This window comes from Oryzias latipes, chromosome 12 (genome assembly GCF_053564925.1).
Source record: "Oryzias latipes strain Hd-rR chromosome 12, Olatipes_Hd-rR_3.1".
Lineage (NCBI taxonomy): Eukaryota > Metazoa > Chordata > Actinopteri > Beloniformes > Adrianichthyidae > Oryzias > Oryzias latipes.
In genome coordinates, this window is record NC_136248.1 from 14,333,014 (window position 1) to 14,360,113 (window position 27,100).

At 39.2% G+C, this 27,100-nt stretch overlaps 1 protein-coding gene across 2 annotated transcripts in view; it reads right to left on the reverse strand.

The window, feature by feature from the left end:
* Window positions 1-27,100, reverse strand: part of si:dkey-247m21.3 (5-hydroxytryptamine receptor 4) — an 83,567-nt gene that overhangs the window by 35,353 nt on the left and 21,114 nt on the right. For both annotated transcript variants that reach the window (XM_011481932.4, XM_020707796.3), the window contains exon 2: window positions 5,261-5,342. In XM_011481932.4, the coding sequence (XP_011480234.1) occupies window positions 5,261-5,283 (23 nt within the window). In that variant the 5' untranslated portion in view covers window positions 5,284-5,342. The remainder of the gene's footprint in view (window positions 1-5,260; window positions 5,343-27,100) is intronic.

Below are 27,100 nucleotides of genomic sequence, written 5' to 3' on the forward strand. Positions count from 1 at the left end.
TTGAGTTAGGGAGGTGTGAAGAGAAGTGACACTCCTCATGTTGTTGCAGTTATAGAATATGGTCAAATTTAAATATTTGTCCTGCTGCACACATGCAGGTGAGCTGTGACTGCTCACCTGTGCCTCAATGATCTTGAAAAGATCTGGGTTGCATGTGGAAGTATGAAAATGTGGCAGGGTATAAAGTATGTGTGATCATGAAGCCGAATTCAAAGTCAAGAACAGAGGTGCTCTTACAACTCAAATTAAAGTTATTTCAACCTTTGGTCAAATCACCAATAATTGGAATTTACAGTTGTTACAGCCTATAAAATTAAGTTTGTACATCTAAGCCTGAGTTCTGAAAAATTAAGATTCAGAGTTAGGATTAAGTGACATTTTAGGTTACTGTAACTTACATCTGAGTTGGTCAAAATTACGATTCAAAGTCAATCCAACTTTAACTTTTAAGTTCATACAACTTACAACTGAGTTAGAAGAACTTAGATAAATGAGTTTGAAAACTCCAACACAAAACTTAAAATATTGAGTTTAGGTCCTTAACTCAAAATTTTACCGAAGTTTGTTGCCTTACAATTTTAAGTTCTACGAACTTTTCTTTTTTTGCAGTGAAGCGTCGGCTTCCTTTAGCTGGGCTGGTGAATGCTGCTAGAGCAGGGGTGGGCAATTAGTTTGACTCGCGGGCCACATAGGGTTCTAAAATTGGATAGAAGGGCCAGACCAGGAGCAGAAGTGGAGTGAGAAAGAAATAACATGGAATCTGGATGAAAACATTTGGATTGAAAATTACATTTTAAAACAGAGCATTTTAGAGTTTTTAGCCAATCGCACCAACAGCTAGATGTACCTCGGGTAAAACTTGCATTCACGTGGTGTTTGAATGATAGGAAGGGTGAAAAATAACAAATCTTCCAACACCACATGGATGCTATTGCGGGGTCCCCAAAATTTTTTTTGTGAGGGCCACAATAACTTTTTTTCTTTAAACTTTTTTTATCTGTCTTTTCTTGTAAAGCCCTATAATAAAGTTTTATTCATTCATGATCCTTCTAATAAAATAAATAACACTATTTATGAAATTAAAAAATGGCCAAATAACTGATTTTCAAAGACAAAAGTCAGGAATCTGTCTAACCCTGCCCCAGATTTCATAGATTTTAATATAATGTAATATAAAATTATTGTATGTTTGAAGATTTCCGTGTAAAATTTAGGGACTAATTAAATATATATATATATATATATATATATATATATATATATATATATATATATATGTATATATATATATATATATATATTTAATTAGTCCCTATTGGGCTGATATATGAAACTATTGAATATTTCGTATATATATATAAAAATACACACATATATACAAACACACGTATGTGCGTGCCCCCCCATCCCCCACCCCCACCCCTGTTGGGCAGTTTTTTGCTGTGTCTGGCGGTTTTCAGATGACTTCTGGGCTGGAAAACAGTGACACTATCTGGCAACACTGATACTGATGCATTAAAAAGAAAAAACAATAAATAGTGGATCCTCTCCTGTCATTTTCCCGCTGAGACTTTGAGGGCTGCAGCTCCTCACACGTCTCACAGTTTGCGCTCAAACTGAGCAGCTGTGTCCTGCACGTCTGTTTCTCATCCAGTAATAATGAAAAAAAGCAAAATTTCTACGTGTTCTGCTGCAGCTACGCATATACCAGCGTTACCTTTTCACCAGTACAGATTTCCCTCGTTTATTGCAGGAGTTACGTTCTCAAAATAACTATGATAGGTGAAATCCACCGAGTATGATTACAGACGTTTATGGCAGTAAAACTCCTCACTGCCCACTTTCTACACTTTTCTCAGACAGACATGAATATTTTCACCCTTTCTCTTGTTTAAATTCTCAACCCTTTATAGAAATTATGTCCAGGATCTTTGAATGAAAACAGATTTGATCACGACCACAGACTTCTATAGATCTGAAGAGCTCCGCATTTCTGTCCAGGAGACACGGAGATTGATTGACGAAGTCTCCAGCCAATCAGGACACAGAACAGGGTGCAGTGTTTAAAAAAGCAACATAATTGCTGTAAAAGAATGAGCTAAACAGGGAAAGATGAACTGGGACGTATGAAGTGAAGACTGTCTTCTGTTCTATTTGACAGGGATTTTAGAAGTTTGAGGTTGGAGCACAGACTGCAGATGGGGGGAAGAAAATGTCACGTTCTATGCGGGTCTTGATCGTGTTGTAGATAAAAATTAAGTGTTACAAGTAAAATTAATCTATTCTCTTCCATTGATTAAACTTTCCATCACAAAAACATTGGCTAGCAGCTCTTGAGAAAACATTTTATGATCTCGAGCAATCCCGTGTTTTTTTTTTATATTGCCTTTAGATAATTTAAGACTTTTTAGGGATGCACAGCAACATTGTAACTGTATTTTAATAAGAAAGCAATCCTTTTTTAATGCATTTAAAAAAAACTATGCCAAAAAGGGAAAAATAAAGTATGTCTCACCACGTGGCATCTTGATCTTAACAAAGGATTCAAATTATTGCAGCTAGAAAATAATCTAGTTTAAGGCTTTTTAAGTTAATTATGAGCTTATTTAATGTTATCAGATATAAAGGTAACGTTTTTTTTATCACACAGAGTCAACTTGATAGAATGGCTTATTATCTGTTAATATAGAAATGTAAACAAAAAAATTAAATATACAATTGATCCTAATAAAAAGTATTCAAATGATTTTAATAACAGACTTACGTTCAAGTGTTTAGTCCATAAAATCTCTTTAACTGAAATAAGTGTTTTCTAATGATGTCTGTGTTAAAAGACAAATTCAACGTCCGACTATTAGAGGAAAATGTAAATTAAAAACAAAAAAAACACTTTTTGTAAAAGGCTTGTTATTAAGAAATGTTGAGATTTTTCAGCGCTGGGGCCCGCCACACTGGAGACCTCTTATTTTACCTGCAGCACACACACAGTACACCCACACCACCATACATCAGTGGGGTCGGGGAGGGCCGGCCGGTGTTCACCCGCCTGGTCCTCTCAGGGCGGCCAGGCTTCTGGGTATCCTGCCGGCTGCAGTGGTGGTCAGGCGTGCGGCGCTGGGGGATTGAACGGCCGGGGGGGTTACTGGGTGGCAAAGGGGGGTGGGGGGCACCCAGAAGATTGTGAGCATGTGTGCGTGAGTGCATGGATGGGACAGACCTTGGGGCTGGCTTGCCGGGTTCCTCTGGGGCTCTCCCTCCCCATTGCTGAGTGGGGAAGGCATTAGAGGGGGTATGGGAGGAGGGGTCGGATAATATGGCGGGTGAGGAGGGTTGTAGAGGGTAGAGTAGTGGGGGGGGTGGAGCTGTGGTGGAGTTGTGGTGGAGCTGTGGTTGCGCGGTAATCTCTGGGTTGCTTGGGCTGGATGCTGGGGCTGGCTTGCGGAAATGGGGCTCCGGCTGGGTGGTGGGCGGCCCATGGGTTCTCAGGGCCCTGGCTTAGCCCTTGGCCCGCGTCTCGGTGTCCGGCGCCTGGTGGCCCCCATGGCTGCCGCCTCGTACGGCCAAGCACGCCTGTCCAGTGGCCTGGGGGCCCAGATGCCGGGTTCGCCTATGCCTCTCAGCGCCGGGGGGGGGCCAATGTAAGGGGGCCCCCTCTGCGCCTGGCTGGGTGGGTGGGCGGTCCCCTCCTCCCCCTCTCCCGGGCTGGGGTCCCCCCCCCCTTTCCTGGTCTGGCTGGTCGGGCTGGGTATGATGTGGTTCCCCTTATGAACACACGGTTCACTCTGGCAGCATGCATGTATCTCCACCCCCACGTGCACACTACCACACTGCTCCCTGTCTGCTTTATCCCCCCTTCTAACCCACAGTGTATTGATGGACAGATATCTTCCGCTCATCTTCATGTCAGAATTTTACCTTTGATGTAATATTTGTCTTTTTCACATTCTCCACCTCTCTTCCTTTTATTCTCTTCCACCCCTCTGACATTATTCCCCTCTCCCTACCCACACACACTAAATGTAACAAAGAAATAAAAAATATTAAAGTAACAAAAAGGGGTTTATACAAATTTACACTATGGTTTTTCAAAGTTATATAACCTCTTTTTGTGATATTAAAACCTGTCCAACACAAAAGGCCTTCAGCTTTAATCTGTTTGCTTAGTTGTTGGACAAAACAAATAAAAAAATTAAATAAATTAAATAAAGAAATGTTGCGATTTTTCAATGGTAAAAAAATTGCACAAAAATACTGGAGGGACTGATAACATTTATGACAGCTGCACATTTTCCCAGGAATTCAAGTCTTGGCAAATTTACCCGAACAATAAATCATGCCATGTTCAGAGAAAAACAAAAATAGCCAGTACTCTTTTTCAGACCCTGCAGTTTTCAGAGCATGTACAAAGGTAAAGTTTATGATAGCACAATTACAAGAACACTGAACGACTATTGTATGTAGGAAGAAAGAACTCTCTGTCAAAAAATAACAGGAAAGCATGACTAAAGTGCAGAAAATTACATCTGAACAAACCACAAGTCTTGTGAAATGATTTCCTACAGAAACAAAAGTGCAGCTGTTTGGCTTTAACACCCTGCGTTATGTATGGTCTAAACAGACACTGCTATAACTGTCACCCTGGACATAAGTGAAAAACTCTCAAAATTTGAAAACAGTTTTTTAAATAAGCAAAAAAAAAAAAAAAAAAAAACAGTCTGCCAATGGGTTAAGAAAAATTTTATTACCAAGAGTTCTTGTTTTAAGAAAAAAAATTCTATACGCTGAAGTCATGATTTCTCAAACTTTGGATTATTTTGCTGTTGAGAATTTGTCTTGATAAGATATTTTTTTCTTGCAAGACAGAAAATAAGACATTTCTTCTTGAAACCATGTTTTTTTACTTTCTTGGGATTTAGTTGATGCAGTGAAAAAAATACACAGTACAGCAAGGTAGAGGGAGGCTCATGATTTGGGCTTTTTTTTGCAGGCACGAGACAAGCAACACGTTTAATCTTGAACTTGTTGCACACAACGTTAAACTAAACTCGTACAAATGGGAGGGTAAAAACCTACCATCTTTTTGAAAGTGCAAGAAATCAGATGTGAAAAAAGCAGAAAAGAGCTGCAAAAAGTTCTTGATTTTAGATCTCACGTTATCTAAATATTTTTTTTTTCATAGAGGCAAATCTTTAAGAAATTATTTATTTGTATACAATTAGTCTAAGTAGTTCCATGGTCTTTTTTCATTACTTTTACTTACTGTCGAGGTGCTTTCCTGTCCATCCCTAGTCATCTGCACCGAAGTCCGCTGATGAGAGTCCTCATCACCCCATGCTCCTGGCCTGTTGACATAAAAACACAGTCAGGATGTAACTGTAGTGGCAATAGGAGCCAGCTTGGCAGTCAAAATAAAAACGAACATAGAACATGAATGAAATGTGCAGGACAAAGAGCCTGTTTAAGAAAGAAGCATTTTTTCTTCAAGAAAACATTGTCTTTTGAGTTTTTCTCTGTATTACTGACTTAACAAACCTGGCCTGTTTAATGCAGTAATGTCCAGTAATGTGATGTGGGGTCAAAATGTAGTGACGTGCTAAATTGATAAATTATGGGTAAATACAGTCCACATTACATTTACATCTGGCTTGATGTCAATCATGTCAGTTTTAGTCAGGACAACGGAGTGGTAAACCAGAAGGTGCTGATGTGTGATGATGGGTCCGCCAAAGTCTGTGCTTTGAGTCTGTTGGGTTCATGGGAGAAGAGGCAACACAACTGCCCAAAGACCTACATGGATCTATTTGTCTGCAAGTGGATGCATCAGAATATATCAGAGCCAGGAGATTGAGGCTTGCCGTTGTAGCCTTAATGTCACACCTACAAGCTTTTTCCAATGACGTTTTTTCACCTGCTCCTAATTCACAATGATTTAACTAAAGAAAAACTCAGAAGTGCAATTTTAATCTTAATTTTCCTAATATATGAATGACTTAATGAATGACTTAACGAATGACTTAATGAATGAATCTTTATTTATATAGCTCTTTACAACTCCTTACTGAAGTTCTTCACAATAAAAGAAAGACAGAAGAATTAAGAACACAATTAGAAGGAGCATAAAGTTCAGAAAGCAATAAAATACATAAATTATAAATAATAATGTAATAAAATGAATACAATAAAATAAAATGCCTTCAACTTCTGGATATTAAAAGCCATTCTAAAAAGGCAAATTATAATATTTAAAACTGTAGAGGTCATGCACAGTTCTTCAGGAATGTTATTCCATAACTGAGGGCCTGCAATGGAAAAAGCGCTGTTACCCCAGTGTTTCCGTCGTGACCTTGGCACATCAAGGAAATATTGGTTAGCAGACCTTAAAACTCAAGAATAGTTGCGAACAGTTCAAAGTCCAGTAAGTAAACTGGGGCGAGAGCTAGCTAAAACAAACAGTAAAAGTTTCAACTGAATTAACAGAGCCAGTGGAGTGCAGAGCTGAGGACTAGAGTGATGTCTATATAAATATGTCCACCATCATCAGAAAAAGGCCAAAGAATATGTTAAAAAAAAAAAATCAAAAAATTCTAGTTATATCAGAGTGGGTCTTAAACAACATGCCACCCCTTTTTGGAGAAGGGCTAGGGCTCCACAACCAGTTTATTAAGAAGTTCTATGAAAGACCACAGTCCAAATGAAAGGGTGGGAAAAACATCCTCGCTTTGGTGATTTAAAAACAGCAACATTGTTAATGTATAGCGGCAGTTTTCGTTCCGCTTTTTTAAAAGAAAAGTAGACATTTTCAACATTAAAGTCATTTGTGTTTTTTTTTCTAAATAAGCCTGACAAAGTCACACATTTGAACACCATTCAGTCATAACTGAATGATGAATAATAACTGTAACTATTAACTCTTGAAAAAAAGGAACATGGAAAAAATGGGTAAAAGTGGATTCCTCCTTAACAAAAATACATGCATTCACTAGAAATATGCAGCACTGCTACATGAAATTAGCTGATTCAATTAAAAAATGAGAGGATGAATTGAATTAGAAAAAGATTAATTGTCAAAAGACTGGTTTGGGGAATTTACAGGCGAGTTTCACCGCCATGAAACACATTTTCTTTGGAGATGCTGCATATCCTATTAAACAATGTTTGTACCCATGTTCTGTCATTCTCCAGCTCATGAAGTCAGTAGTAGTAGAGAAGGTGTAGCAGGTTCCTTATCAGCTTGAAGTGCCTATTACAATATCCCTTTATCTTCCTTTTATGAGAGCTGCCCGCTTTTATCACACTTGTCGATAAGTGATCAACACCCGACAGATCGAAATCAGGCAAACTTAAAAACACCATGTCCTTCCTGCTGGTATGTCACCCTTTACGGCTCATTCAGCTCACACTTTTACAGTTTCACAGCTGCTCAGGTTCTCATGTCGGTTCAAACACAACATCTTACTTTATCTACTCATTTAGTCCCTGCCTCTCTGTCATCATAAATAACCATAAAGGCTTTTTTTTTTTCTCATATCTGACCTATTTATTTCACAGATAAATTGCTTGAATTCAACTAGTTTTTTAATGACTATCAACCAATTGACGCCTATTGATGCAAATAGGTTTTAAACCTTTTCCAGTCCAAAATGACCTTAATTTAACATCTGGATGAAAGCAAAAACACAAGTGAATTTCATAGCTGGAAATAAATTCAGGTGACAAGGGGTTGAAAGGAGTTGCATTGCATACATTCTGAATAGTTTGTTGACATGACAAAAAAAAAAAAAAGTATAGTCATTCATCATATTTCTGTCTGCAGGATTAGTTTTATTACAGCAAAATGTAGGACGTTTCCGACGGCAAGCGGTCTCTCTTTTACTCTGTTTGATAGAAGCTTGCGCAATATTCCGGTACTCACAGTTTAAAGAGCCTCTCTCAGCACTGATCCATCCGTCTTTATCAGCTTAAGTGTCTGTGAGTCACTGTCTACATTGTCGCCCAAACAGACGGCTGCATTTTAAGCTGCACTCCCCCCCACAGGAAGAGTATGCATCTTGATACAAACAGGGGAGAGCCTACACTTTCTTAATTCTGTTCTTCAAACTTTTTGTTTTGACAGAAAAAGTGTGATTTTTAAATATTTTTCATTCTTTCTTAATTAAACTAGTATTTTTATCACAAGAAAAGCTTAAAATATCAAGACGATCCTTAAGAAAAAAAGGATAGGTGAACTTTCTTGAATGAGTAACATGCAACTTTTCAGTGATGGACAGTATTAAAAACTCTTTTTTTTCAAACATTGTTGAGAGAAAAATGTAAAAATAAATATCAATTTTGACCTCCATTTATGGGAAACATAAAAAAATCAACCAGGAAATATGGGGTATATCAGCTACTGAGCAGACGCTGTTGTTTTGTGCTGTAAACTCTTATCAACTATTTTTACCTAGTTTATCAGCTAGCCCAACTCTCCACTGTTCTCTCAACTCTAGCAAAAATCCTTTGGGTCAGGTTCAACCACAGCAACCTATACCTAACATTCAAGCACATATAGACGGAACATACATACCATCTATATTTAGACAAGACATCGAAACCGTTTCTGAACTTTTGAACACATGAAGACCATGTGAGGATTAGAAAGAGCCCTGAGGCAAAAAAAAAACAAAAAACAACACACTGAAGTTCCACAAACACCTCCATTTTTGGAAGTAAAGTTTTCATACAGATTCTTGGGTTCTACTTTGTTTTCTGATCCAATAAAGCGGGTTTGGAAAGTATCATCATGCCCATGATTTTGTCCATTTTATTGTAGTTGAGAGTATTTTTTTTTTTGCCTCTATCAAGTAAATTAAGCTTAATCAAAAGTTGTTCATAGCAGACGTGCAAGTCTAAATAAATTTAATATAAAAGCATTCATCAAAACGCTGAAAAGATCCACTTTGATCATCTTTTGATCTGTTTTAAAAGTGTTTTTAGTGTTCTCTTAATTTGATTATGCCATTTTTAGCCCAAATTTAAAAAAAAAAAAGTTGCTTTCTGTGAAAGTTTCTGCAGAGTGGCAGGAGTTCAGTAGGAATTTGCCTCAAAGTTGTGCGTGGGACTGTTGGTGTGAAGTAGGCCTAGACGTAGATGCATCAGAAAGGAACATAGCAGGGAGTTTGTGGCCTGCTGACAGTAGGTTCTACATCACTGCTACAAGGTTTTTCAAAATGCATTTTTTTCTGATTTGAAAAACTAAATACTCAGAAAAGGGTTTTTGGGCTTAATTTTCTTTAAATATATCCTCTATCATGAGAAAAAGTCCGAAAGAATATTAAAAAAACAACAACACAATTTTAGTATTTGATCAGGCAAAGGAGAGCTGAGAGTTGAGATGTAGAGGTTAACATCCTGAAAACAGCCCAAAGAACTTAAACATGTGTTGGGAATCACACTGGTATGTGATTAAGGTATATGAATGTATGTGTAAGACTTTATTTCATAGCCACCAGGCACAACTGATCCGTTCTGAGGCTTGCAGTTCATGCCTCTAAGACTGTTAAACAGGTCATATTCCACAAGCTCCTTTAGAAGCAACGTCTTGGAAGAACAAACGGTGCTGCGTTCAGCAAAAAATGTGAAGTGGTGGAGATCATTTTAAGAAGTGGTATAAAACCATCAGGGGGTTGAGCTATGAGGCTTGTTCTTCTTTGTTTTACGGTGTGATTACAACATATTCAAACAAAAAACCCTAAATGTACACATGATAAATTTAGGTTATATTTTGGAAGAATTGTCATAGCTCATCAATGCTGCGCAGATTGGATATTCAGCTTTTCTTCTTCGCATTCAGTTTCGATAAGTCACCAGGAAATGGCTGATAGCTGTTTGCATCTCAAGTGATGATTGGAGGGATCTGCAATCAGCCTCATCCTCATACTCTCAACACACAATTTTCCATAAAGTCATCAGCAGAGGACAAAAAACAAACACAACCCAGTCAGCAAATCCAACCCAGTTACTCACATATTATCTTTAGCATTAGAAAAATTTAATCTGAAGTTGTGTGAAAGAAAACAAAGATCGAGCGAGGAGGGATTGGAGCTGCACGCCTAGCGATTGCAGTGTGTGATGTGTATCCAAAGAGGCGTAATTTTCACAGCTCACCGTGTCCATTTCACATCTGACTGACACAGAGCGGAGCAGAACAAAATAAACTTTGAAGAGCAGAGGGCAAGGAAAGGTTAGGTCAGGTCTGATCTGCATTTGCACTGCGTCCAACAGTTCAGACTGTTAGTGTCTTCAGTAAATCTAATCAAAGGGGGGAAAAACACAAGAATATTAGGTAAACTTAATAAATATGCTGCAAAGAAAAAACTAAAACTATTTTCAACAACTTTAATTTCCCAGATTTCAATTTGGGCTAAAAAAAAATCCTAATATGTATATATTCACGTATAAGTTCAACCCTTATGAGGAATTTTTTTTTAGGTCAGCTGACTTCATGCCTACAAATTAAAGCCTGTCACTTCAACTCCAGCTTTCAGACCCGACTGACAAATCTGTGTTGTGGTCCTAGTCTGGTTTTATTTATATGAAGGTCCTGATCAGAACAGGCGATTCCTGGTGTTGCAGCAGGATGTGGCAACCAACAACCAAAGTTGCTTTGTGTTTAGAAAACTGCACCTGACAAACTAACCACTAACTAACTAACTTATATGATTAAAATGCATTTGTATAGTTCAGTTATTTAAAAACAAAACAAAACAAGGTCTACATTTTAAAAGAAGTGTGTGTAGAATTTCAGGTCAATGCTTGAGCTGGATGCAAGTGCAGATTAACCATCTGGACAGTGGCGGCTGTATTGTCTGCTTTTTGCAACCTAAAGCTCCAAACACATCAGCACAGTGCAATCACAGGTACAGAGTATGAGTGTGATTACCCAGGACACTAAGTCCTGTTTGGTTCTGAGGCGGATGTGATGTGGCACTAGTTTTAAGAAAAACACAGCCTATTTTCTGAGTAAACAGCATTAAATTACCAATTCTATTTATTATTCTGTTGATCTTGTAAGTGTGTCAGTATTTGACTGAGTGAAAAGTCCCACTTGGATCATCTTTTGATCTATTTTAAAAGCGTTCCCAGTTGTCTTTTAAATATGATTATGCCATTTTTAGTCAAAACAAGAAACCTGTTGTTTTCTATGACATAAAGTAGTTTCTACAGAGCAGCAGGAGTTCATCAAAACCTTGCCTCCAAGTTGTAAGCGGTAGTTGGCGTGGAATAAGCCCGCCCCCACTTCCAGTCATCCATTTGTTTGCACTTTCTCCAGCTAGCTTACAGCCCCTCACACCCCCAACCTAACATGTGGTGCGGTGCAACAAAATTGCTGAGCAATATTGGAGCTATCCAGCTGTTAAGATCCAGATGTCAGCTCAGTCGAGGAAAACAAAGACGCACATGGATATAGCCACCTACAATTGGAAGGAGCCGGAGCAGGGAGCTTGTGGCTTGCTGTTGAAGGTTCTATGTCACAGTTACAAGCTCTTTTAAACAGCATTTTTTCATCTGCTCCTAAAAACTCCAAAAACACAATTTTCATTGAAGTGGGTATCAAAGAATTAATGTTGTGGGGCTTTTTGTAAGGAAAGAGTTTCATTTTTGTTGCACATTTAATGCACAAAGGCAATTCATGGTGATTTGTAGAGACATAGAGTGTCATTAGCATTTAACACAACATAATAAACAATCAGCAAGAAACTCATAAATGTAACAATAAAAACTAGTGTGCTGTTGAGCTAAATACAAGTTGACAATTCATCTGTGTGTCAAATAAAAACAGGTAAAATGTCACTAAAGGCCTGTTCACACCGGGACGAATTTCGCCCGCGATTTTCGCCGACGTTTAACGCCTCTTGACTAAACAAAGGGCACCAAGGTGAGTGTGCACACCGACGTGAAAAAACGCCACGCGTCAAAGCGTCACTTTTTAAAAAACGCCTCGGGTTCGTTTTTTTGGTTCGACGCGCTGCGTCGAAAACTACACGACCAATGAGAACAGCGTTTTTGCACACGTGTCTGGAGCTTCTGAAGTTACAGTAAAACACAACTTGGGGGCGCTCAAACATCAAACTGCCTTTCTGAGCACACATACCAGCGAAGAAGATAGACGCCAAGTAGCATCTACACTGCCACGACGAAATAATGACGGACATTTTAAAATATCCCCGAACCAAGCACCAGTTGGAGCTACTGGTGCTGGAAATATTCATGTTTTCTTTGTATGATTCTGACAAGCGCGTAAATACTTGCTCTCTTCTTCTGAGCGAAAAGCGACTTTAAGAAGCGTAAAGTTGCGCAGCGCCACCTTGTGAACAGGAGTATTTCTGTTTTACATTAAGCGCCATCTAATGTCAGGGAATGAAATTGCATGTTCACTCGGCTCATCGTCAGCGAAAATCGCCTGGGTGTGAACACAAAAAACGTGGCGAAAAAACGCTGGCGAATAACGCCTGGCGAATATTCGTCCCAGTGTGTACGGGCCTTAAGGATACTTTATCTGACAACAGTTTATAATAAATGTGTTTTTTGTTAGTTTTTCTAAAAATATTTACCATTATGACTGCTTTAAATAGACAGTAATACCAGTTTATAATAACATTTTTTCCAAGTGATCATGTTTTTAATTTTAAGTATAGTTATATGCATAAAAATAATTTGTAGACAATCTCAACAAATTTTCCATCTTTAAAAAAATTGTGTATCATCTTTTTAAACTAAAATCATATTTAAAGTTGTGAATTATTTCTGTGAAAACCTTTCTTTTGCCTTATACCTATTTATTTTTAGTTTTTTAAGCATGCTGCATACAACATTGCTTTATTCCAAATTTGACATTTTATCATAATAAAAACAAATTTACTTATTTATATAAATTTTTTTGGAGCCCTTATGTTGAAAACTGGTATATTTTTTCTTTCTATTTGACTTATGTTTAAATAATCAAATAACATTTCTAATTTGAAGAAATAATAAATATCAAACAAGGCATGAAAAAGGATCACCATTTCTGCATAATGATTATATTTTTGGGTAAATTTTCCCAAATAAAATTAAATGTCTAATGTGTTGTGATTACATAGTGAAAGACACCTAAAAATTATTGTGGACCTGCTTAAGTCTATTTGAGGTAAAGTAGAAAACTTTTGTGTATTTGTTGAAAAAAAAAAATTGAAAAGCAGCAACTAAATACAACTGAGCTACTTTTTTTCAAAGCTGTAAATAAGCATTTATATTCAGAATATAATGTATGACATATTTCAATCCACTAGGTATGTTTTTTTCACAATTTCCTGCTCTCACAAAAAATCACAGTATCATCTGCAAACATGATAATCCACAGAGATTTCTGTCTAACCTTCTCCATCAGTCTGTTCCCTACCATCAAATCAAGAAGGAGCTTTATGCAGTCCCAATTCCACTTTGAATTATTCTGTCCCACCTACAGAACATCTCACCACTGTCTTTCAGCTCTCATAGATGTCCTAAATAATTCCAAAATACCTCTGCGCAACTTCACACTTGTTCTTATCCAGAAAACATCCTCTAAGAAAATATTACATCTGTGGCTCCCGTTTTCTGAATGCTCACTTCTGACCTCAATTTCCTCATTCATCAGTTCTTTAAAATTCTCCTTTAATCTTTCCAGCACACTTTTGGAACCTGTCGACATATTTCCATCTCTGTCCTTGATGATCCCAACTTGCTGCACATCCTTCCATCTTTGATTCTTTACCTCACTTGTATAAATCTATCTTCTCTCCCTAAAACCTACAATCATTTGTTGAACACCTTTTTTTAAGCATCTTCTTTGGAATAGAGTTGAGCGTTGAAAAATTCCACCCTGACAGAATGGAGAGATATAATCAATCATTAACCAATCATTTGCAATCCTGTGTAACAGCCTGACGCTGATACAAGGATACCAATTAAAATAAAATAAAAATTAAAATGACTGTCCCACTTTTTTCCACCAAACAGTCCATCAGCATCAGTCCTGCTTTTAATGCTGCAAAAGGGACGGCATGAGTTTAAAAGTTTTAACATCGCCCCTTCCTGGTTTTGTCTGGTTCACAGTTGGGGGATGAGTATTGTTAAGTCTTTGCATACAGTACATTACTTTCCCTGTCTATCTCAGAGATGCTCAATGGCAAAAAAGGCATTGCAGCCCACAGACCTCTGACTGCCTCCCACCAACCTTGTGATGACGCCTTGAGAAATATCAACAGGATTCATTAGGATCATGTGATGTGGATCAGTCTTGGCAAAGAGACAAATAGTTCTACTAGTTCACTAAAACACAACTGCAACAGTTGACTTTTGCAATTTATTGTCAAATAAATGACTGATTCATAGTTAACCACAAACTCATGCATTTAGTGCAATGACATCATCATAACTCCTTAACTCCAGTGTTTATATTCTTTCAACTACCGAAACTCTCATACCGTTTATGCAATTAACATAGTTCCAGAGGACTCTGAAGAGGAGAAAAGCAGCCTGGCAGTGGTACCGAATACTTGACAGCAGATGTCAGCAACCTGGGGCACACGTGGTGGGAAAGACAGTGGAACATGGGGGTGTCGTCTGTTTATATTTTTTGGACTAGAAAAAAAAATTTGGGTTTGATCTTTTCTCACAATAAGGAAAGGGTACAATCATGCAACGCTGCATACTTAGACTCTGCCCACAAATATATAAAGAATGCAACTAAGTTTGCCACGGTGAAAATAAAACATTGTAATAATTCCCCTGTGTTTTGAAACTGTTGCCAGTGAGAATAATGAATAATGAATAAAGACGCAGTCCAATTGTGGAAAATTTCTATTATTTATATTAAATTTAGATTATATACTATAATTAGTACTATAATTAGAATACTAATGAAAAGGTAAAAACATTTACCCGTAATTTCCGGACTATACCTGATTATAAGCCGCACGCATCAGGATGAACCATTTAGTACATACATGAGCTGCACCTGTCTATAAGCTGCATGTGCCCACACTGAAACATGTGTTGTAGACTGAAGATGTGTATGTGTTGAAACTGCGGGCATGTGTAAGAAAGAGGAGGGAGCGTGTGCAGCGGAAGGAGGGGAGAGCTCGTGCAGCGCAAGAGGGAGTGAGAGCGCGCAGTGGAAGTGTGTTGGAAGAGTGTTCCCCCAGAAGAAGATGAATGATTCTTTATTAACCCGCTCTGGAGGTTCTGAGGGTCCGAACGGGGAAGTGAACCACGAAGGAAGATCCGCCTCCGGCGTACAGGATCTCCCCTGCATTTTCCGACCACCATCAGAAAGAAAAAAGTAAACGCAGGAAAAATTCAACACATGATATAACGTAACGATATAACGTAGCAGTAACACGTCAGGAACGGTGCAGAGGCAAGTACAGCACGCGCGCCGGAAATTTTCTTCCACAAGAGACACACTGTAACACAGCACTAACAAGGCTGGTTTAAAAAAACAGAAACGTAAAAGTCACTGAGAGGTTTCTTCCTCTTCCTCCTGTGCACTGAAACCATGGAAGTCTTCCTCCTCAGTGTCGAATTGTAATAGTGTCAGATATTCTAAACCACACAGTCTCTCAGTGTTTCCTTCATTGTCGCTGTCAGTGTCACTCTCATCCTGAGGCAAATTCACCCCTGAGCTTGCGCTGTCCTCTCCATCACGCAGCAGACCAGCTTTTTCAAACCCATTGGTGATGGTAGATTTTTTCACACTGCTTCTAACGATTGCTTTTAACTTGAAAGCTGCGTCATATGCATTTCTTCTTGCATTTTGCATGAGGGTCTGTTTGTGCTATTCATTCAAAAAGCAGGAATTTGCATTAAACTTGCGTTTTCCTCGACACATATACCATATTCCCCCTGTCTCACTCTTACCCTTTCTGCTTGAGCGCCTCTTGCGGTCATTAGAAAAATGCATCAAAAAAAGAAAAAAGAAAACAATGCATTAATTGGCTGCATCATTGAATAAGCCGCAGGGTTGAAACCATGTGACAAAAGTAGCGGTTTATAATCCGGAAATTACGGTAATATTACATGTCATAAAAGCACCATCACAGAATGAACTTACATGACGTTATTCAGGCCCCATCTTATAAAGTGACAAAAGATGAATACGCCAAAAACGTACGCTTATTTTTTTGTTAATGCTTGTAAAGTTCATAGAAATATCACTGCAAAAATGAGGTACTTTTTTTTTCAAACAAACATAGATGCAATACTATTCCGTGCGGACCGTTTCGATATCTTTTTTTCCCCGCAAATGCATTGTAACAACCCATCTACTTTGTCACTCGTAGTGGGGAAATGAGAGGCGAGCTGCTAATTAACTAGCTGTGTTGACTGTTCTTGTCCCATTCTCCACACACCCTCAAACAGCCTTAGAAGGGGAGAGATAGACGGACAAGTAGATTGCTCATTGTCCTTTACGGCATTCTAACCTGTTTATTACAAACACACATGAAACAGCGTAACAACATGAACCTCACTTCTCTTCACAGCTCTCTCAGTTATGGTGAAGAATTCAACACACAAGATTTTACACTTCCCATGAGTCTTAGTGGCTACAGGTGGGGCTAACTATTAACTTTTCGCCAAGGCGAAAAATAATGTTAGCCGAGACGCTATTAGGTGACGGACAGTAAGCATGTCAACATGGCTAATGGAGATGCGAGGCCAGAGATGAAGACCCCCCCAGCTCTTAACGCTCTCCTGTGTGGGAACACTTTGGCTTTGTTGTCAGCATCCATGAAGGGAAAACACAATTGGATGAGTCGAATGTATGGAGTTAATTCAGTCTCAATAATCAGAAATGCACACAACCGGTTTTACAAATGCACACGCTCCGATTCACAAATGTCATTTTATGCAAACGTGAAAAATAAATTCGGAAATACACACCCTGTGTTTCACAAACACACAGATTGTGTTTCACAAATGCACACTAAATGTTTTACAAATGCACAATAAGTGTTTCTCACAAATGTGCACACTGTGTTTCACAAAAAACATTTTAGAAATTCACAATAAATGTATCAGAAATACACAGTAGGTGCTTCACAAACATGATTTTTAGGTACACATGTGATGTGAACTCACAGATCATTCGAATTGCAGAATGTGCATTCAAAATCCCGTTCTCGTTTGTGAATCTCCCCGTGTGTGTGAGAGATTTTTCTACGGTGAATATTGAGACTCATCTGACGGAGCGGGTCAACTAATGTCACCATTGGCTAGTGAATCTGTCAATCAAACTCATCGGGAAAGCAGGCGGGTTCGCTTTTAGCCAATCGTATGGCCCCTTACACTTTACGCTTTCTGCGGGTGGCAAAAGCCCCGCCCATATTTGATTCTGTACCAGTCGGTCGTTAGCGTGTTAGCCTTAGCATGGCTTGTCGGTTTATTGCCTTCGGTTGTCAAAAATGACTGGCTTGTGCAACTTTTCAGTGGACCTGGGAGCAAGGCAACAGTGGTTGAATGCAGTTGACATTGAATCCATCGAACTCTGTACTGGTCATGAGATTTGAAATGAATGTTTCACTCGGGATTGTTTGTACGTTATTCTCTTAGCTTTCATGCTCGGTCATTTCAACACTCAGACACGGTTTTGATCATATGAAGGTGGAGGAGAAAAATCTTCAACTTCCACAGGTTTTGTGGAGAAACTGGCATCACTTTGCTCCGTACCACGCAGTGGGACTACATTACCTCAAGTTCATCTCACTGTCAATCCCAGATACCCAATACACCTCCCCTGCTCAGCCCGAAGTCACTTTGCTTGACCTTAATTTTATTTTTTTAATAACTCAAATGTCATTGATTTTATATTGTAAGCATATACATATACACCTCTTGGCCAGGTCACCCTTGCAAAAAAGATCCTCATCTCTCTGGGTTTTATAGCTGGTTAAATACTACACAACAAAAGATGGTCATAGAACAACAAAGTGCAAACATTCACCCTTTATTGCAGAGTAAAATTCAGTGAAAACATGGACAGATTAAAACATCAAAATTTAAGCAAATGTGGGATCTCTACTGATTTGAATTTTATTTAAACTGGAACTAATTTTCATAACTTCCTTACATACAATGAAGTCCCTTGAACAATACAGCAGTATTGATTTGAACTCTGTCTTGCCCCGCTCAGTCTCTCTTCTTCTGTATGTAATTATGTCGCCTAAATTAAGTTCTAAACACACTGGACAGTAAAGATGTAGGTCAACTCCCAAACGGTCTGAATTCCACAATGGATTGATGTCGTCTTGCAGTTCCAACATTTGTGGACCCAAAAGAGGACTGTCCCATACCAGGACATTGATCCCAGGATGAGGTTCAGTCATGGATCCACTCTCCTCCCGTTCAATCTCTGGAAACAGCATACCCTGACAAAAAAAAAAATATATATATATACTGTTTATGAACAGCACTGTTTTTTTTGTGTTTTAGATTATGTAGGAACAGTGACCGACTAATAATAACTTATATTGTTGCTTGCAGGCAGACCTCATATCTCCATAACTGTTTATAATTTGCAAATAAGTGAACCTTAACAAAGTAGTGACATTAGTACATCTGATGGCTCATAATGCCATGCATTGTGATGCATTTTGAACTTGCAGATGTGCTATTATTCCTACAAACAAACAATTTAGGGAAATTGTTTGCACCACACAACAATAATCCTTTTCATTCATTTTCGATGAAAATTCACTGTAGTCATTATGATTTCATGATACTCTTCTTGATACTTTCCACTTTAGTCAAACTGCACACAAATCAGTTGTCCAGTACAGTGAGATTAAATAAAGCATTTACCCGGGGATCAGAAACAGGGTTCTGGGTCAAGCCCAACTGCCACAGCTGATTTGGTGTCATGCTTTGCTCCGTCCTGATTGGATGGCTGTCCCACGCGTCACTAAAGACATCCAAACTGGCCTGAATGCGTGGTAGAAAAATGTAATGGCAGCAGAATACGTGATGTGACTGATATTGAGCAAGTCTTGGTCCTCAGGAGAGTGCAGGATGTTGTAATATAAACCAGTAACACTCACGAAGACATCACACCAGAGGGGCTCAATCCTGTATTTGGAAAAAAGCAAAAAGAAATATTATATTGTCAGATTTATTTTTAATACATCATTCACTTTTATGTATCAGGGCTCCAGACTAACTTTTTTCACTAGGAGCACAGTGGACCCTAACTGAAAATTTTAGGGGCACAACCAGAAAATTTAGGGGCGCATACCGTAAATCAACATTCTAACCAAATCTACTAATTTCCACTGTATTACAAATAAATACTTTAACAATAGATGCAGAAATTACAATGTGCTGTTTCTAATTCAGTGTCATATTTTATTCTGCACTTTTGAAGATGCAACATGAAGGTAAACTGACAGCACCATCGCTGTCACGACAATACAACTAAGTAAAAAAAATACCATACTTAAAATAATAATAAAATAAAAAAAAGTTTTTAGTAACAAGTGATTACCGTAGTAACCTTTCGTAATTTCACAGTTTCAAACAATACTTAAATGTATGTAAATATTAGAGGATGGAAATTCATGTTGGTGACACCAAATAGGTTCAGCCAAGATGCACAATAAGCGTGTTTGAGATCACCCAGATGGACGCAACACTGCACAGATCACCTGGTGTGTGACGTATATTTTTGTTTTTGCTCCAACATCACCTGTCAATCAAAACAAAAATATCACGAGAAAGGGGTGAGAGCAAGACACCAATCAGAGCGAACGCAGCTGGAAATTTAGTATTGAATTGACTAAAAGCTGCCCTACAGACTAAAAAACAATGCATTATGGGACATGCGTCCTGATGGGTTTTTTGTAGTTCACTGATCAATTAAAATAATTTAAAATACCAACTGATTAAAAAAAGGCTACATCCATTACAAAACATTAAAATAATTATAAAAGATGTAATATCACAGATCATACTTAGGGGGAGAGGCATATTAAAACGAAATTGAATGTTAAGGACAACTCCTAATTCCTGGTCTCTTTCAGTCTCGCTGCAGCTTCGATTTCATGCAAGTTTGAGACCCCTGCTGTACACTCTGGCACTAGTACACTAGCTGCAGGTCGGAAGAACGAATCAATAGTTCGCTTGCTCATAGCTCAGACGCACATATCAGGTTGTGATGATATTTGTCTCCGTTTCCTTCCCACGGATGTTTACGCTCGATTATCTCTAGGCCCCGCCCCTCCACATATTTTAGCCACTTGCAGTGACTTTCCCTATTCTTCTCACACGCATTGGCCGCCTCAGGCATCACTCAATGAAACGCGAGTGTGCGCTCGCGTGTGCTCCAGTCTCATGAGTATTTGCGCGAGTGTGTGTGTCTGCCTGCGTGCATGTGCGCTCGCGTCTCATTGATGATTTCATCTCTCATTTTATCGATCATTGACGTGCTCCTTTCATGTTTAATGTATAAAAATACGGAGGGTGGAGGAGGCAAATTTACTGGTCGCACATGTGCGACTGGGTGTAAAATTCAGTCGCACACTCAAATTTTGGTCGCAACATGCGACCAAATGGACGCAGTCTGGAGCCCTGTGTATATATTAAAGCTTCTAAAACTAGGTTCAACTCACCGTTGATTGTGTGTACACTTTTCCCACAATGAAGCCGTTTGTGTCAGTTGTACGTACTGTGAGCATTAACTCGGCTATGCCCACATGTTCTCCTCCGTGATCTCCTCTCACCCTGACAATAACATGAAAATCATGTCTCAAACACATAATTACAAATGCGTCGCCAATACGGTACACATCAATTTAAAATGTAATGTTCTTATGTATGATGCCAATAAGTAGAATTTCTAGGTTAAAAAAATTGCAGGAGTGGGTTACATGTATCACTGGGGAAAAAAATGAGGTGACAGAGACTGTTAAGGGGGGGGTAAATGTTATTCATGAGGGGAAAGTTTTAGAGTTGCCTTTGTTTATGGAGAGGAGTCTAAAAAAAGTAATTTTATTTTTGTACAAATAACCAAGTACTTATACTGCCTGATATGTGAATAAAATATTTCTTTATGAATAACATGAATACCTCAGAGGAAAGCCATAAACGTTCACAGCGTCACTGAAGAAGGCCAAGTCTGCACAGTTGTTGTCTGCTATCTTCTCAGGTACAAGATCTATGGAATACAAGTACAAATAATTTCAACTGACAGATATTTACAGCGGCAAAAATGCTAAATTCCCAATTGACAGGTAAAACAGTAATACAATAGGATGATAAAATATGAAATAGAATAGAATAGAAGGGTATTTAATAATCCCTGAGGAATTTTTTTTTAAATGGCCATCTTAAAAAAACACATAAACACACATGCATTACAAATAGAAATATCACAAAATAAAAAGATTGATAAAAAAAGGTAAATAATTGGAAAATCAGTGGGTAAAATTAAAAGAAATTACTTGTAAGATGCCCTGCCAGAGAGTTGTATTGCCTGATGGTATGAGGAACAAAAGATTGTCACGCTGTCACGCTTCAGTAATTCCTAGAGAATAAATAAAAACACAACAAACATGGATTAGATCATTTAGCTGTCTGATCTTAAATTACATAATTTTCAAATATATGAAAGGGGAATTTTTTAAAACACTCTTGCTATGATAACTTGAGCTTGTAGTAAAGAACAGCTTTAAAAAAAAATCAGAGACAAGACACTGATCACAGGAAGCCTGTGTGTAATACTTACAGTAACTTCTACTCTAATCACTGTTGACAGCTGATTTCTCCCATCCACCCTTTCTGTGACTACTTATTGACTACAAAACAGCCTAAAAACATAATGTTTGGGATTCTTGTCATTACGTCATTGGAAGTAAAGAGATACGGGGATTTTAGTGGCTGTCACTCTGACACAATCTCACAGGGCTGGTCATCACAATGAATACGGGTTCTAACGTTAGAAACTTAATGAGGCTTCTTTCATTCAACAGTGGATTCATGTCTGTTATATTTAAAAAATGCCGTTTTCATGATTGTCACATGAATTAACTTCTTTGCACAGTCGACCCCGTCTTAAAGTCTGGGTTGTGAAAATGCTGTGTCTAACTTTAACCCGGATCGCGTTTACATAAAGGCAGCACATGGAACAACTAGCTAGTTAGCATAGCATAGCATCAGTGTTTAAACAAATCGCCGTCTCCAAATCAATACTTTTTATTAAACTTTCTTTGCTGCTGTAAATCCGGCATGCTTTTCCCTTAGTTCCATCTGAATCATGTTAAGAACCTACAGATCATTGGCTATAGACGCTAGCTTGAACTGACACCGGCTTGAACTTCACTCACACTCACAGGCAGACACAACTTGCACAGGCTAAGCAAAACAAAGCTAAGCTAATTTGCGGTGGGGGTACTCTGCAAACGACTCGGCTGCAGTGTTCATAAAGCATTCACACATGTCACTTGGCAAAGGAGAACGCTTCAACTTAGTATTCAATAACATTACAGGACGTACGACGAGGGAATGATCAAATAAATGCATTACTTACGGGCTGAGACTGATCCCGTTCAGAAGACCTCTCCGCCATGTTTGCCGCCCGCGTCCTCCCAACTGCTGTGCTGAACAGCTCCCTCCCTCGTCACTTTGAAAGTGAGGAGTGTAAGGGACCATTCGATTGGTTAAAAGCAAACCCGCCTGCTTTGCCGATGAGTTTGATTGACAGATTCACTAGCCAATGGTGAGATTAGTCGACCCGCTCCGTCAGATGAGTCTCAATATTCACCGTAGAAAAATCTCTCACACACACGGGGAGATTCACAAACGAGAACGGGATTTTGAATGCACATTCTGCAATTCGAATGATCTGTGAGTTCACATCACATGTGTACCTAAAAATCACGTTTGTGAAGCACCTACTGTGCATTTCTGATACATTTATTGTGAATTTCTAAAATGTTTTTGTGAAAAACAGTGTGCACATTTGTGAGAAACACTTATTGTGCATTTGTAAAACATTTAGTGTGCATGTGTGAAACACAATCTGTGTGTTTGTGAAACACAGGGTGTGTATTTCCGAATTTATTTTTCACGTTTGCATAAAATGACATTTGTGAATCGGAGCGTGTGCATTTGTAAAACCGGTTGTGTGCATTTCTGATTATTGAGACTGAATTAACTCCATACGAATGCTGTGTGTTGACATTGTTACACAAAGATAGTGTATGCCACAGTAACACATCTAATCTGTTAATAAACTTAAAACAGCATCACCCGACTGCAACAATCGGGTCTACAAGAAAAAAAATGTGCGTACCCCCTGGCACCCTACCCACCAATTTTAACCGCACCTTAGACATTTAGGGCCCCTTGGTGGGGAGGGTGGGGGGACATCACTGTGAGTAATCAGGAGATGTCCCCTTAGTGCCCTACTCGCCAATTTTAACTGCACCCCCCTTAGTACACACACCACTCCCCCTTCAATATATACATTCCAAAATAAACACACACACATGCACACACACACCCTCTCAAACACACATACACGCACACATATTTTGCAAGGAAGGGGGGGACCTGGGTCCATCTGTCCCCTACCCCTTCCCTGGTGGGGGGTGCGGGCCCCTTGGCGATGGCGGCCGTGTCCCTTGGGTGCCGGCTCCCTGGGCCCGGCGGTGCTCTCTCCGCACGGTGGGGGGGTTCATATTACACCTGAGCCGGGGGTGTTCGTGTCCCTGGGGGGTGGGTCCTGGTCCTTGCCCCTGAGCGCTGGGCCCCGCCAAACTTCCAACATGGCCGAGCCTGGTCGGGCCATATTTATAACACCCCTTGTGGGCCACCCTTTTTTCCCCGGGGTTCCCCCCTCCTGGGCGGGGGCGGCGGGCCCCTGCCTTGCTCCTCCCTGGACCAACCGTGGGCCGGGTGGTTGGCTGCCTGGAGTGCGGAGCAGGTCTCCCTTGGGGGGTCCTGGCTCGTACCTGGGGTTGGGGGATGCCCGGAACTCCTGGGTGGTGGTGGGGTGCTCGTCTGGGGCTGTGGGCGTCCTTCTCCGGTGGGGCCCTGCGTTGGGCTCTTCCGGCGCGGCGGGGGGGCTGCTTTCCTGGCTGGGCTGGGGCGGCGCTCTCTTTCCCTCCGCGCCTCCCTGCTCTCTGGCTCTGGGGGCCTCGCGGCGGTCCTGCTGGCCCTGGCCTGGGTGGCGGTCTTGGTCCTCCTCCTTCTTTTCACATTCCACCATCCATTTTAGAAGAACATAAACACTCACCTGAGCACAGGAGTTAGCTCACCTTTGCACTTATAGTTTGCATGATTGAATGAATGAAAGATTTCACACTAGTTGGTTTAAAGGCATAAGTATGCGTGTGTGAACACTATCTGTTTTGTGTACATGTTGACATGTGAACATTTCTTGCAGCTAGCAGGTGTGTTGATAATATTTGAGTGTGTGTGAACAGGCCCCGCCCTTTTTGTACTACATTGGAACTGTACCGTAACGATAAACAACCAGTAAACCTGTCTGCTCTATGCTGCTTCATGGTCTTACCCACCCCTCTCACTATCACCCCCCCCCCCCCCCCCCCTCTGACATCCCTCCCTCTTCTTCCCTTCTTTCCTTTTCCGTCCGGTCCAACACCAAAGATTTTCAATCATGGTTGAAATGAATAAAGTTTGGCCTCAATTACAAAAGGGGTTTGTTCAGTCACACCTTTGGTTTGTCTGAAGATTAATAACCCCTCTTGTTAAAGTAAAATATGTCCAACACAAGAGGCCCTCAGCTCTCATCTGCCTGCCTAGCTGTTGGACAGGACAAGTTAAAAAAAAAAAAAAAAAAAAAAAAGAAAAGAAAACAAATGTGCATGTAAAAATCTTTTTTTTCAGGCCAGTGTTAACTATCCAAAGTTTTTGGTTCCTGGCAGCTAATAGTTTTATTATTTTATTAAGCAGATCACCTACACAGGTCAATTTTATTTATTGTTATGTAAAACCAATAAATGCATTTTGTAAGTAATGTTTTTCTGCCTTAATTTTTTGTACCAAAAAAAATACAGAAAATAGATAGAAAAATAAAAACTTTATCACTCCTCCAAGGGAGAAGTTCATGTGTCCAGCAACAAAACACAAACAAACACACACAATAAATAACAATAAAATAATAGTTCATAAAATAGCAGTTCATATCAGGTAGATTTGTTAAACAGCAGGACCGAACCGAAATGTACCGAACCAAGCCCTACAAAATTCGGAACCGAACCGAATTGAGATTTCAGCGTATCGTTACACCCCTAGTTCTTAAACCAAAACAGAAAAAAACAAGGTTACGGTGGCTACATTACCATCTCCATAAAAAATTGTTTTGCTAGATTGCACTGGTTTTTGTGTTGATATCACTCTACAAATATTGAAGATAAAGATGAACACCATGTTCGCTTCACTGTTCGTTTCACTGTACTTGAAACAGATACAATCCTAATGGCAGAGGCCCAACACTGTGTGTTTTTTTTTAAAGTTAACTGAGGGAATTTTCCTGTGCTTTTGGGTCTTGAAGGAACCCAGTTCATCCTTATGTTGGCTCAGATCCGCTTGCTTCTGGCAAAGCCTGTGCTTTCCTGGAAAAAAAACAGGACATTTCGCCTCCATCTTTAATTGCTTCTCTATAGGAAGCTTGGCTCTGACAAACAAACTCAGATGGGCTTTCTGCTGTTTGCACTCGTGATGCAACTGTGAACCAACCCACCCATACAAATAAAAAACCTGATAGATCACTTAAATCCTACATGCAAACAAACAAAACATTAAACGTTTTCTACAAACATATCATATTTACACCCATCATAAGTGGTCATGTTTTCCTATTTAACCTAAATTACCTGAAAAAGTAGAACACATTATGTATATTTTCAGTAAGTGGGTGCTGTATTACTGCAGTCAGAGCTGCAGCTTTTGCATTTTCTCCTTAACTCACACTTGTTACATGTTATGTGGAAAGTAAACAAATATTTCTCACATAATCTCACACTTCAGATTGTGAGCGGGTTAAACTGCTGAACCGTGTGCGTCTGTGTGAGTGTGTGTGTAGGTGTGTGTGTGGGTGGAGTCTGTGGTGTCATTACCAAGGTATTAAATTCTGTTTTCTAGTTTATCCTTCAGTAGTCTGAATACAGAATGACCTTTTTTTTTAACAGAATTACTAGATTTTAGACCAAATATCTGCTGAATACTCTTCTTTGTCAATGATTTTCCTGATAATTCTCCAAAAGTTATTCATATCTGCAGCAATATCCCATGCAAATGAAAGTGACCCGTGCAGCTGCACTGGATTACACGTTCCCTCAGTGTGACAGGAGCTTGACTCAGTCTCACACACACAACTCTAATGAACTAAATGACAGGCTGAAAATAGATGTACTCCTTAAATTAAGGCTCAGTAATGAAAAAAAAAAGCACAATTTTGGGGCGCTTTTAGAAATAAAGAGAAGTTCTCATCACTAGGACATCTTAAATGCAAAGAACCTGCCTGTTTTCATATTTTATTCTCTATATAAGGATATTTCATAGATTACTTACATTGATTATCAATATACCTATATTTTTAAAGAGAAGAAACAGGTTCTGGTTGCACATTACCAGCACTAACCATAGCTAAAAACATGCTATTTGACTTTAAAAACAAGTCTGATTTAAAAGGGTATGGAGTTATTTCCTGTGGATGTGTTTTACAATGTGGAACAATCCATTGTTAAATGGAAAAGACTTCAGGAACTGAATTACACATTTTGTGGTGTAAAGCGTGATAATTCTTTCAGTGCTACATGAGTGCAGTGTGACTGAATGAGTTGTTAAATTATATTTCAGTCCTTGTTAGCAACAGATGTCAGGATTTTCTGCTTGCAAACCCAAACTTGGTTTTTAATGATTAGTTTTGCTGAGAATAAGCACACACACAGAAAAAAAATTCCTGTGGGAGCTAGTTTTGACAAAAGAAATTTATAGGTGGTAAGTATTCAACCAAAACTGATTTAAAAATGTTATAATGATGCATTAAAAATAACTCAACCTTTCTACTCAAACCAATTTTGTA